Genomic DNA, 13,897 nt, shown 5'->3' on the forward strand with positions numbered 1-13,897 from the left:
TCTGTTTGATTTACAGCAATATTACAGCTTGTAGTCAATCGCCAAGTAGAAGCTGCCCTAGTCACTCCTCCATCCACTCAATTGGCCTTATCATACACCCGGCGCAATAAGGCGCAAGACGTGTTTGCACCAATGTGTTGCTATTTTCAGACCAGCGCAACATTAATTTTCCCGTTTTCCACCACATTGTTTAAATGGCAAATCCATTTTGCGCCACTTAGTGGACTCAATGTGTGTTGCGGTCTAGAAAGAGGGTGTGTTAAGGTGCATTGTTAGCACGTTGCTATTTTGAGGAACTAAATAGACTGTGCAATAGACCAGCTGAAAGTTCAGCGCAGAGCGCGTTAGTTGTGCGCCTCGCTTACACATTGCTTTAAACATGCAGGATGTACAACGATATGTAAATATCTTTTAATTTATTACAAAAAAATTTATTTTCTACATAAACATAAAAACCACTGCCTCCATGCCTTCTTCATCTAGGGGGGCTTTTTTCAGTTTATTCACAGCAATTTGTTTTTGTATAATGTTATATTTTATTAAAAACAAGCTTAGATTTGTCCACCTGTCAGGTTTTGGACCAAATGGGGCATAGGACGTGCGTTTGGATATAACTCAGTTTTTTGAGCACACTTTGTAATTATTGCTCATTTATTTGTTTGTTGGAAATTAGAACTGAATTTAGAAATAGTTTTGAAACAAATATTTGTGCTTAACAAACTAAATTAAATATGTAGGCTAACGGATGTCTTCAGTGGAGTGTACAACACTGTTTCCTTAACCATGAAAGGAAGAAAGAGAAAATGAAAGTAAAGGCCGATTGAAGGAGGCTCGTCTTTATCCTCGCGCTGCAGATGGTCTGTTTAACTGTTTTCTCGCTTGTGAAGCGTTCAGTTTTTCCACTTACAAAGTCCGCCATGTAAATAGCAAATGCGACACGGCGTGACATGGCAACTGACTCTTAAAAGGAATGGGTGATGAGACTCTGATTGATTTCATCTCAAAACACACCCATAACTCATTAAGAGAATAAACACAACCCTGTTAAATCATGTGTCACGGCGCAAACTACATTTTTCTGTCCTTAAAATAGCAAAAGTGGATTCAGACACAGCCTTAATGCTTTTCCACCCTGCACTTTAGACTTTGCACCTAGATCGTTAAAATAGAGCCATATATTTTTTCTCTTGTAACTATTAAAAACTAAAGACTTTTAAGTGAAAGATGAATGCAGTACTACTCTATGTGTCCTTAAGGTTAATATGAGATTGTACAAAATGAGAATCATACACCCATTTGAATAAACACAGTGAAAGTCCTCTAAAGGCATTGTTAAGGGTTTTGGTTTCCAAAAAGCAACATTGGCAGAAATTAGTTGCTAGTGACATCTTAATATAATATATGTTGTAAACATTGCTTTCATGATGCATACAATAGGGGATTAACATTTCATGAACCTCATAAATAGTATTAACTACATGGAGTTTTAAAACATTCATCCAGTTGTTATTAATGTAAGGCATAGAACAACATGCAGCTCAGTTCTGCAGTTAGTAGATTAGTAAATGACCTCAGTGTAAAATTCAAGCATTAGTTTTTATTATTTCCTACATGTTCAAATGTAAACAGATCATTTTTGTCAGTTAGTTTTGACTGAGCTGTGTTAAATGTTAGACCACCCTTTGCCTTACATCCTTCACACAGCTGCAGCTTTTGTCAGCCTGTACTCCATCATCCAGCAGAACCGAGACATCTAGAGAGAAAACACTTATTGAGTTGTTTTAGCAAAAATTAAACAATTTTATTCAAACTGTTTCACAAAATTTAGATTTATTTTCTAAATAAACCATAGTTATATATACAATATAATTGCATATTATTGGCAAATTAGATGTTAAGCAAATGTAGGGCACAAGGTAATTTGTTCTACTTTCCTATTAATTAATTCTTTTTCCCCCCCCATATTTCATTTTTCTGGATTACAATTTTTTATTTTCAGTTTTAACATTTCTAGACTCAACTTTAAGGGTTTGATGGTCAATTTTAGTCATCAAAAAGCTTGTCTAATGCATTGAAATTATAAATCTTCAGTTCACTGAACATTTTGCAGCTACATTTTAAAAGCTTTATGTTATAAAAAATAAAAATTGGAAGGAAAAATTGTGTTTTATTCCTTTAAAAGTGGTTAATAATTTATTTATTCATTTTTATTTCATTTTTAATTTCCGTAGTTATTAGTAGTAATGAATTATTAATTATTACAATAATATTTATTAATTATATATAGTGTTGTGGTAAGTTCTAACTGCTGCTAATGTTTTTCATTTAATATTCACAGTTGCAGTTTGATTGTATATACAGTACTAAATTCCTGAAATTGCTATAATTCATGACATTTTGTATTATAAAGCTAATTCATAGGGCCCTAAAAATGCATGTAACTTTTAATTCAAACTCTTAAAGACTATAATAGTTTATTATATCATAGTAAGAAATATCATAGTAATATTATAGTAATATCATAGAGTTAGTGTTAAATATCAAGCTCACCCTTTATCTCTGAGATTACGATTTCTGGATTTCCATTGACAGTTTGAGCTTGTCTTTTATCCACCATGTCAGTCTTCACTTGTCCAAGAGTCCTGAGCAAACACATGGTGTCAAACGCTGCTTCCCCTCCTTCTGACAGCAGCTCCAATACCTGTAAACACAGATCAACAGATACATGCTTTACTCAGGCACCTCACTCCAACACCATGATCAAAAACGCTTTTCAAATATCACTTAAGGGACCTTTAAAGGGTTAGTTCACCCAAAAAATTTACTTGCATTCAAGTCATCTTAGTTGTCTATGACATTCTTTGTTCAGTCAAATCCAATCAAAGTTATTTAAAAAAATACGAATTAATTCATCTGACGCAGTCTCTGGTGAACCTGAATATGTCAATTAGCAAATAAACAATGTTTAAGTTTTAAATGAAGATATTTTTCTAACAAAAACTTAAATTCACTAGAGTAGCCCTTTGTTTATCTTCAGGAGCCATGTGAGGCTTTATTATTATGGATGGATGCTTTATTGGACTTGTTTTGGGCTGTTGAAGAGAAACACCAGATCATTGTCATTGTAAAGCATGAAAGCCAGAACATTTGTTTAAAATTTTTGACCTTTACTATAATAGGATAACAAAGTTAGAGAGAAAGGGGCACTGGGGGTTTCAGGAAAGACCTGCAAACTAGGTCTTGAACTCAGGATGCCTGAAGCATAATATCGATACATGACGGCACACTGCCCTTGAGGCTAGTGAGGTCCATAGCCAGGGGGGTTCGAGTGGTTCGGAAGACCCACCCCTCACTGACAAAGGTCAAGAATTTGTCCCATACATGAGCTTAATTGTCTTATTTTGACTGCTATGCCATCATAATAAGTGAAAATAACCCATCGAAAAGGCTTTAAGACTAAGCAGAATCTTCTGTTGGCTAATCCTTCGGTTGTGGACTTCGGCTAATCAGTTTTGGCCAATGCAAACAATTATTTTTCATGAGTCCAACAACCAGCTGTGCATGAAAACATACAATCTGATGTAAGATAAGTCATCTTTCGCTACTGCATTGTTTTTAAATGGAGAAAACATTTACAAGAAACTTTTATTCTAAATCTTGGACCTTATTCTTGAAACAAAAAAATGACCAATAAACAAGTGTGAAGCACCAAAAGTGCTCCATATTAAAATTGATCTGAATACTATTTTGGCTAAAATAGTCAAAAAGTGTGGTTGTGATGACCGTCCGACAAGCTAATTCAGAATAGTGCTTAAAATGTCACTAAAATGCAGTATTTAAATTTCGTAATTTAATAGAAAAGCCATGAAAGGGAGAAAGAGAAAATGAAAACAAAGGCAGATTGAAGGAGGCTCGTTCTTTATCCTCGCGCTGCTGTTTTAACTGTTTTCTCGCTGGTGAAGCGTTCAGTTTTTCCACTTACAAAGTCCGTCATGTAAATAGCAAATGCACCATGCGTGATGCAACTGACTCTAAAAGGAAATGGGAGATGAGACTCTGATTGATTTCTTCCGACAAGCTAATTCAGAATAGTGCTTAAAATGTCACTAAAATGCAGTATTTAAATTTCGTAATTTAGTAGAAAATGAGGCGTATAATTGCAAAAAGGTCCACTTTTTGAAAAAAAAAAGAACCACCCCTTTCACCAGGCTGGCTATGGGTCTGCTATTGCTGCTGACATCAGGACATATTTTAAAATAACACCAACTGAATTCGACTGAAAGAAAAAAAGTCATATACACCTAGGACCACTTAAGGGTGAGTAAACCATGGGTTTATTTAAATTTTTAAGTAAACTAACAATTTAACTAAAATTTGGGTGATTTCAATTGACATTTTTAAATCATTTATATTTCATACGACATTTTAAACCCAACAGTTGAGTTTTTTGTGCATATCTAATCTATACCTCGGTTTAAAAAAGCAAACCTGCAAGCATTTGTAGCTCTTCAGCTCGCTCAGGTTTTCCTCCAGGAACAGCAGGTAGATGCTGAGGTCATCATAGCGACGAGTCGCAGGCTGCAGATCCAGCACGTGGCCGAAAGCAGGCAGCAAGTGGTATGGTCGTAGGAACTGACCACGCTGATGCTGACGGGCAGGCTGAAGGCCGGCATAAACCACAGCCGGCACTAACAGTAATACACCACCAGATTCATGCAGCTTAGAAGACGGAAAAACCCCACCGCACCAGCTTACACTGAACAACATCTGGCACTTCACTCTTGTTCACTAATATACCTGGAGACACACACAACACAGAAAACCATCAAAGTAAACACCTTCACGCGTCCACATTAACAACTGAAGTGTATGAGATGCACACATTTAGCACACACACCTCTGCGCAGATGGCAGGAGAACTGATCGTAGGGTGACACCCAGAAGATGTAGTAGGTCAGATAAAAGCAGGCCAGCAGTAAAGTGAGGAAAGTTAAAACCCGACAAAGCAGATATTTTGCAGCCAGAGCCCACGATGACCGTTTTGTCTTTAAGTACTGCTCTACCAGAGGGTACTTAAAACAAGCTTCAGTCAATTCAAGACCGCTGAGAGAAAGAGAGAAGGACAGCAAAAAACAAAGAGAGAAGGAGCAAAAGGGAAAGTAAGACATTTTTGAAAACCAACAGCAGAAGAGTCAGTGCATTCACATAAGAATAATAGAAGAAAATTTAAGATGCGCAGCAAGACTCATAGTGATTATTAAAGCCTACCATACAAAATGCATGAACACAAGAACCCTGAAAATAACATGTGAAACACAAATATAACATGTGGTTTTGTAACATTTTCATATGAAACCCTTTCAACCACATGATCACTTTTTTCACATGAAAATATTCCAAAACAATGTTTCACATTTTCACAAGGAGGCTAAAGACCATGGCCTCTAGCGTCTGTAGAGCACCTTTTGAGGTCAAAGGAGTGATGTTTACCTGCATAGCACTTTGCTAGCTGGCCTCTGCTACACTCACACCCCTAAACTCCACTCCCATCCCGGACGAGCCCCCACCTATGAACCCACCGGTCCTACTGCACCCAACTCACACCAGCAATTGTTTGTATGTGAGTTGGTTGCTCTAACTAGGAGGCTAAAGATCATGGCCTCTAGCGTCTGTCGCTAGAGCACCTTTTGAGGCCAAAGGAGTGAGGTTTACCTGCACAGCACTTACTAGCAGGCCCCCGTTACATTAACATGCCACTGCACATCTGAAGCTTGTGTTTTATTTTTTTTTTCTAAATTCTTTAAGTAAATAACTTTCAGAGACTTCTTTCAATAACATTGAATAATTTTACTGATCACATAAAACAAATCTTTTTAATAAAACATTTCAAAACAGACTCTAAATATACTTGTTATTATGTTTACATATTCTGCAGAGATTCATATTTTTATATTTATTGTGGTGCTGATAATAAAAAATTTGATAGTTTTAATGTTCGTCACACCAAGAATAAAAACATATAAACAACCCTACTGAGATCCACATCAACACAATATGCCATTATAGCATTTGCTGCAGTTTTGTTGTCTTCTGCTTTAAATGCTTGAGCTCTCTGAGGTACTACAGAACAGTTTCTGAGTGGCTGCATTATTGTTGAAAAAAATCTTTCTGAAAGATGTTTCCTCTCTGGGCCATTTTTATTATGGTATATGGTCATGCTATAGACTCCACAATTTTTTATATTTTGAATAATTTTAAGCGCTATTAGTCTCAGCATTTTAATTGTTTCCTTTAGTGTGAACATGCTTTTAGAGGCAGTGCACTTGCCCATATTTTACCCAATTTTTTTGCATTTTTTATAGTGTAGCAACCAACCCACTGAGAATCAAACATTTTGTGCAGTTGGAAACACAAATTTCGTGTTGTCATGGAGATTTGAAAAGGTTCAGTATGCTGCACCTATGTGGGTCTTCAGCAATGTCTTTGTCTTGTTTGGTTGTGATGCTCTTGGCAAGCCGGATGGCACGGTTGTAGCAACGGTCAAGTTCCTCCATGATAAAACTGAGGTCAGATGAAAGAGAAGGGGCAGCCGTGAAGCGCCAGAAGAGAGCAGGAATATACATGAGGATGGCGAGCAGAAGGAGGATATAAGGGAAGAACTGAAGATAAAGAGAAAAGCATAATCAGACTTGTGACGGTCTCTGAAGCAATGAAGAAGCTCTTTTTTAAATTAACATTCATAGACACGACATATAATAACATACAATAACATACATACATGTATTATTACTTTAAATAAAGGTAGCTTATGTGCAATACTAACTAGATATTTTAAAAGATTTGTAGATGCGAAACTGGCACCTGTCATTATGTATTTTGTGTACATAGTTTGTTACTGCGCATCGAAAGATTTGCTCTTTAGTGTTTGGACTTTCAGCAGGGAAAACTAAACCACACTGAACCAACCTAAACTGAACTTTAACTCTGAAACTGGACTGACACAGTTTCAATTTACTTGAATGTCTATGTTAAGCTGCTTGACACAATCTACATTAAAAGCGGCATAAAAATAAAGATTAATTAAATTGAAAAAATGTTAATGTTACATTCTAATTATAACTACAATTACACAAAATACATAGTGACAGGTGACAGTATTGCAATTCACATACACAATAAATTAAACCTATTATGACCCTTTTATAAGATGCTAAAATAAGTCTCTAATATCACTAGACTGTGTGTGTAATTTCAGCTCAAAATACCCGACAAATAATATTTTATAACTCTTTTAAACTGCTCCTTTTAGGCTTTGATTTAAACTGGGCCGTTCTGGTGACTCCACTTTAAATTAAAATGAGATTGTGTTCCCAGTCCTCTTTTCAAAAGAGGGAGGAGTTACAAATGCGTATGTGTCAGTAGAGTGGCAAATTCAAATCAGGACTTGCATGGAAAAAAAACTAAAAATGTCAAAATGAGAGTGTCAGAAGAAGGCAGTCTATAAAACTCTACATTAATAATCCACTTAGTTGCTGATATTATCTTCAGCAGGGGGAAACTCTAATGGTGGATGGCTGCTTCTCACTCAGGGCTGTTTATGCTAATGAGGGAAAGATCGTCTTTAATGGGCAGGATTTTCTCTTCTCGGATGACTGAATGTCAGAATGTCAATCAAAATATTTATGCAGAGTGTTTTTATGAATTGTGATATAAAAAACAGAATGAATTAATTTTGGTCATAGTCTGCACAGTAAAAAAACAATGACTTAACTTAAAACTGTAAGTCATCATGCTGCACAGCTTTTTTGAGTTGACTCAACTTAAATTAAATCAACTACAGTACTTGTGTTTAAAGTTGAGTCAACTCAAAAAAGCTGTGCAGCATGATGCCTTACAATTATTATGTTTTATCGTGTGGCTTTATTCACACACTGTTGACACACAACTGTGTTTTAAACCTTTATACAAATGATCTTTGTAGGTCCCATTTAACAATTAAAATAAATGAATAAATCCTGCATTTAACCAATTTTCCAAAATATCTGTTTAGTATTGAACTCAACCTACGCTACCTGACAAAAGTCTTGTTGTCGATCCCAGTTGTGAGAGCAGCAAATAATAACTTGACTGCGAGTTGATCATTTGGAAAAGTGGCAGAAGGTAGATTTTTCCGATAAATCATCTGTTGAACTGCATCCCAATCATCACAAATACTGCAGAAGACCTACTGGAACCCTCTTGGACTAAAGATTCTCACAGAAATCAAGTTTGGTGATAGAAAAATTATTGTTTGGGTGTACATTCAGTATGTGGACGTGCGAGAGATCTGCAGAGTGGATGGCAACATCAACAGCCTGAGGTATCAAGACATCTGGGCTGCCCATTACATTACTAACCACAGGAGAGGGCAATTTCTTCAGCAGGATAGCGCTCCTTCTCACGCTTCAGCCTACACATCAAAGTTCCTGAAAGCAAAGAAGGTCAAGGGGCTCCAGGATTGGCCAGCCCAGTCACCAGACATGAATATTATTGAGCATGTCTGGGGTAAGATGGAGGGGGCACTGAAGATGAATCCAAAGAATCTTGATGAACTCTGGGAGTCCTGCAAGAACGCTTTCTTCGCCATTCCAGATAACATAAATAATAAGTTATTTGAGTCATTTCAGAGATGTGTGGATGCAGTCGTCCAAGCTCATGGGAGTCATACTTAATTCTTTTCCCACTGTACCAAGACTTTATATTCTATACTGGACATTATTTCTGAGACAAGTGACAAGACTTTAGTCTAAGCAAAATCAGACCTTACTCTCCTAATTAAATAATTAAAAATCAAGGCATGATCATATTGTATTTTGGTAAATTAAGCATAATCTAGAGGCCTTTGCTTTTCATATAAGCCACATCTGATACGGAATGATCAACTAGAAGTCACGTTATTATTTGTTGTTCCTAAAACTTAGATAGGTGACAAGACTTCTGTCAGGTAGTGTATATTAATTTACTCATTCATTTTCTTTTCAGCTTAGTCCCTTTATTAATCCAGGGTCGCCACAGCGGAATGAACCGCCAACTTATCCAGCACATGTTTCACACAGCGGATGCCCTTCCAGCCGCAACCCATCTCTGGGAAACATCCATACACACTCATTCACTACGGACAATTAAGCATACCCAATTCACCTGTACCACGTGTCTTTGGACTGTGGGGGAAACCAGAGCACCCGGAGGAAACCCACGAGAACGCAGGGAGAACATGCAAACTCCACACAGAAACGCCAACTGACCCAGCCGAGGCTCAAACCAGCGACCTTCTAGCTGTGAGGTGACAGCACTACCTACTGAGGCACTGCGTCGCCATATTTATTTATATTAATTAAATATAGATAAATACATATATAAATCAATATATTATGCATAATGTAAACAATGTGTTACGTTAGTATATTATTAATTACACCTCCAATCCTAAAGTTTTAAAAAGTGACCACAATTTCTCATTTTTAAGATCTAAAAGTTTTCCTGACTATAGACGTCATCCTTTCTATAACCATATGTTCAAATATAAGATTCAACCAATAATCAATATTTAATAAATGTTTGGCTTTCCAGTGTTGAAGAACAGTATATTTTTATTTTGCAAAGATTAAGGTGATAAGTCAACTTTACATGTGATGGTACAACATCAATTTTAAAAAACGATTCTAACAAACAAAACAAAGGAGATGTTGGTATTTTTGTGTCAAGAAGTAATCTGTTTTGATTGTTGCTGCTCTGATGACCATATGGCGAAAATCAACCTGCATTACCTTATGCAGATGGAGGGGGGCGCTGTAAGTCTCCTTCTCTGATGGATGATGCTCTACTGCAGCCCAGCAGAAAGAGTCCACATACGCAGCCTGTCTCATCGTGAAGTTAGTTGGAGGGAAACATGTGATCTGAGTACCTAAGACAGGGAGATTACACAAGAAACGTCGTCGTTTTCTTAGCTGAAGGGACAGAAAGAGTGATTTGATAATTGCTTTCATTGCTTTCATTATTGCATCATAAATTTGGAAAGTGCATTATCTGTGATGTGTGATGATAATGTTTGAAACATCGATTACAAACTCATTACAATAGACGTTTATGAGCAGCTCTTTCAAATAATGTATTATATAACTAATTAGGTGGAGATTAAATGTTTCCTTCGTGGCTTATAAAATCTACCTAATGTTTTATAACTCTGTGAAACAATATGAAAAGTAAGTATTATGTTAACACTTAATAATAATTCACCCTAAATTCAATGCTGTTATTACTTTGAAAACAAGATATTTAATAATGTTGGTAGCCCAACAATACTGGAGCACGTGCTTCAATTGTTTAGACAAATATATATATATATATATATATATATATATATATATATATATATATATATATATATATATATATATCCTTATTTGTGTCCCACAGATGAAAGACAGATAACATTCCACACTTTTGCAATAAGGGTGAGAAAAATTAATTTACAATTTTTTGTGGGCACTGTTATTGCCATTTGAGTGTTAAAATAAATATCCTTGGTTTGTTGTGTAAATAATAGAACAAATTACATTAATCCATGTATATTTTATTAATTATTTTACTAAATTAAATGATATTAATCCAACTATATTAATCCAAATTAAAGAATAATAATAATAATAATCACCTTATTTTTTTAAAAATAGGAATGTGGTAAAACTTGCTTTTGCTCATTAAACTTTTCTGTCAGAATTTGGCCACTTAATTAAAATTAAAAATGTAATTTTTCTTCCATTTATAATTTTCACAATTTATGATGGCGAAGCAGTCAAAAATGGGATAAATGAGCTCATATAGGGGTCAAATTCTGAACCACCCGAACCCCCTCCCACCCTGGCTACAGGCCTGTTAATTCAGGTCATCTCAGACAGCATAGACTCATAAAAAATGTATATATTCATTTCATATATCGGGTTTTCATCAAAGTTGTTCTAAAACCAAATATCTATTGAACAATTCCATTTTTACAGTAACGCACAATATTAAAATGTACTATTTGTAATGTGAATTTGAAATGTATATCTGGATTAACTATAAACTCTATAAACACCAACGTCTTCAACAAAAAAATTGCCTTTCAAAATTTCTGTTTTATTTCATAAATATAGTTAAAAAAACAGGCTGATGACAACCATGAAATCTTGTATGGTTATAAACAGTGTTGAAACTTTTAAGCAACAAGTTAGAAGTAAGATCGTGCAGATAGTTTGAAATCAGTCACTCAATCTGATACGTGCTTTAGGGAGACAGATCTAGCTTAACTCTGTGGTTTGAGTGGTTTATGAAGTGATACTGATTCAATTTGTCTCGGACTAAGACAAATACTACGCCCTCGGCTAAAAAAACGTGATTAAAATAAAATGAGATAAAAAAAAGATTCGCATGCTGCATTTTCCCCCGTGAACGCGCATATCTGTATTGACGCATCATCACCAGCAGCAGTGACGCGCCCATTGTGGATTTACAGACAAACCCGATTAGCAATTGGCCTTAATGTACAATGAGCTGTAAACAAACACACCATTCAAGCAATATTATGTTCAAAGGCGATGAAGTAAATGACTGTTTAGCGAGTTTCTTTCAACAATTGTCAGTCTTTGTGTTCAAAGCAGCAGCGAACAGCTCAAAAGCGACAAATGGCTTCAGGTTTATGTTTGAGCCAGGTTTATGTGTTTATCGAATAAAGTTTAAACAAATTTATCTAGTTGAATTGCCAAACTCAACATTTTTACGGTATCGATGATAAAAATGTTTTTACTGACCCACGGAGACTTCTTGGGCAAAGGCGAGTGAGATGAGTAACAAAGGAAGCCCGACCGCGATAAAACTGACCAGTTTGTCTGTGGCCAGTTCGAGCCGCACGCCTTTATACTTAGAATCACTCTGCTCTTTCAATAAGAAATCAGAAAACACATATTCAGTCGCTACCCGCGCTATAGCCATTGTTAAGATGAAGTGTACTGTACTGTTCTGTGTCAAGTGCACCGCTAGTTCCGGTGGGCAGGCGCTCGTGCACGGTTCACCAACCAGCAACAAAAACAACCTGAGGTGAAACTGAAGCAGATCAGCATCCTCGAGGGTCAGACTCTATACAAAAGCCATTTAAATAGTTTGTGGTGACTCAGTTTATAATTTACAAAATAATATTAATATTAAAATATGTAAGCAAATTTACACATTTACTTACATATTTATTCTTAATTATTTGAATTATTTTATATTTATCATTTGTTTATAATTTATTGATGACTTGGTTTGTTTCATTTATACTTATTATCCTAACCAATTTTTCATTACTAATTTGCATTTGATTATAATAAATATCTTTTTTGTGTAATATATTATTTTTTTTTTTTTTGTACAATATATTTATTACTTTTTTTCAATTTGCATATCACAACAGATTACACAATACAGAAAAATAATCATGAAGGCACAGCAAACTTTTTACCCCCCATTCTCCCTCCCAACAACCCATTCCCTTAAAAAAAAAATAATAATAATAATAATAAATAAATAAAATAAAAATAAATAAACAAATAAATAAATATAATAATTAAAAAAAAAAAAAAAAAAAAAAAAAAAAAAAAAAAAGGGAGGATATGTTTAAATCAGGTAGAGAGTGTTTCCTGAGTGTGTTTAGACCATGATACTTCCCATATTCCTAAGCTTGTTCTTGTTGTAGTAGACTGTCAACATTTACATTGTACTTTAGAAAGTTATTAAAAGGTCTCCAGATATCTTCAAATACATTTTGTTTCTTTTTCACAATGTACGTGATCTTTTCCATTGACATATGCAATGCCATTTCTTTAATCCATTTTCCTATTCTAGGTTCATTTATATTTTTCCAATTAAGAGCAATAATACGTTTAGCTTGTAAAATACACATGTTTATGAATCTGACCTCTTTGCTTTGTAAGAGAGGGCTGACAGGAAATATACCCAGGATAAAAATCTTAGGATCTAATGGTAATTTCTTTAATAAAATTTGGTCAATTATTTCAATAACATCTTGCCAAAAGGGTTTCACTTTCACACATTCCCAAATACAGTGATAAAGTGTTCCTCTTACCTCATTGCACTTTATACAGGTATCTGGAATATTATCATTAAACTTGTGCAATATAGCAGGAGTTATGTATGTTCGCATTAACCATTTGTACTGTACCAGTTTCAGGCTACTATTGACTGTTTGTATCTGAGCTTTCCTACATGCCTCATTCCAATCCTCTAGAGATATTTCATCTTCTATATCTTCTTTCCATAACTTTAGTTTTGATTCAGAAGATTCGTTAGAGCCAATTACGAACAATCTGTACAAAGAGGAAATTGAACCTTTATCATAACAGTGTCCTAGGATTGCTGCCTCTAATGAGGAAATGTTAGGAATATCTAATGAATGATTTTGAGATGAGGATATAAAGCTTCTAAGTTGAAGATACTTAAAAAAATGGGTCTTTGGAATATCAAATTTTTTTGAAATTACTGCAAAGGACATAAATACTTCATCCTTATTGTACATATCTTGTACTTTCCTTAACCCTTTTTCAGCCCATATCCGAAATCCTGCATCACTTTTTCCTGGTTTAAACTTAACATTACCCCAAATAGGGCTAAAACGTGACCAGGAGGGATTTATATTCAAATGTTTACAAGAATCAAACCAAATATTAATCATGTTCAATACAATGGGGTTGTCTGTGTTTTTTCTTAGATATTTGAGGTCTGCCGAATATAGGTATAAGTGCAGTGGTATTTGTGGTGTAACAGAGTAGGATTCCAAATCCATCCAAGAAGGAGGACTTTCAGAAGAAAAATAATACATGAT

The 13,897-nt window shown here is 35.2% G+C and overlaps 1 protein-coding gene across 1 annotated transcript; it reads right to left on the reverse strand.

Annotated features, from left to right (window-relative positions):
* Nucleotides 1–241: 241 nt before the first annotated feature.
* On the reverse strand, nt 242–12,057 carry panx1b (pannexin 1b). Its single transcript, XM_056457011.1, is given in 9 exon segments — nt 242–1,753; nt 2,551–2,701; nt 4,489–4,697; nt 4,700–4,747; nt 4,750–4,797; nt 4,898–5,103; nt 6,460–6,659; nt 9,807–9,943; nt 11,829–12,057. Coding segments are annotated over 9 exon segments (1,263 nt in total). The 5' UTR covers nt 12,010–12,057; the 3' UTR covers nt 242–1,670.
* Between the last annotated feature and the right edge of the window lie 1,840 nt (nt 12,058–13,897).

Source organism: Danio aesculapii, chromosome 5 (assembly GCF_903798145.1).
Source record: "Danio aesculapii chromosome 5, fDanAes4.1, whole genome shotgun sequence".
Taxonomy (NCBI): Eukaryota; Metazoa; Chordata; class Actinopteri; order Cypriniformes; family Danionidae; genus Danio; species Danio aesculapii.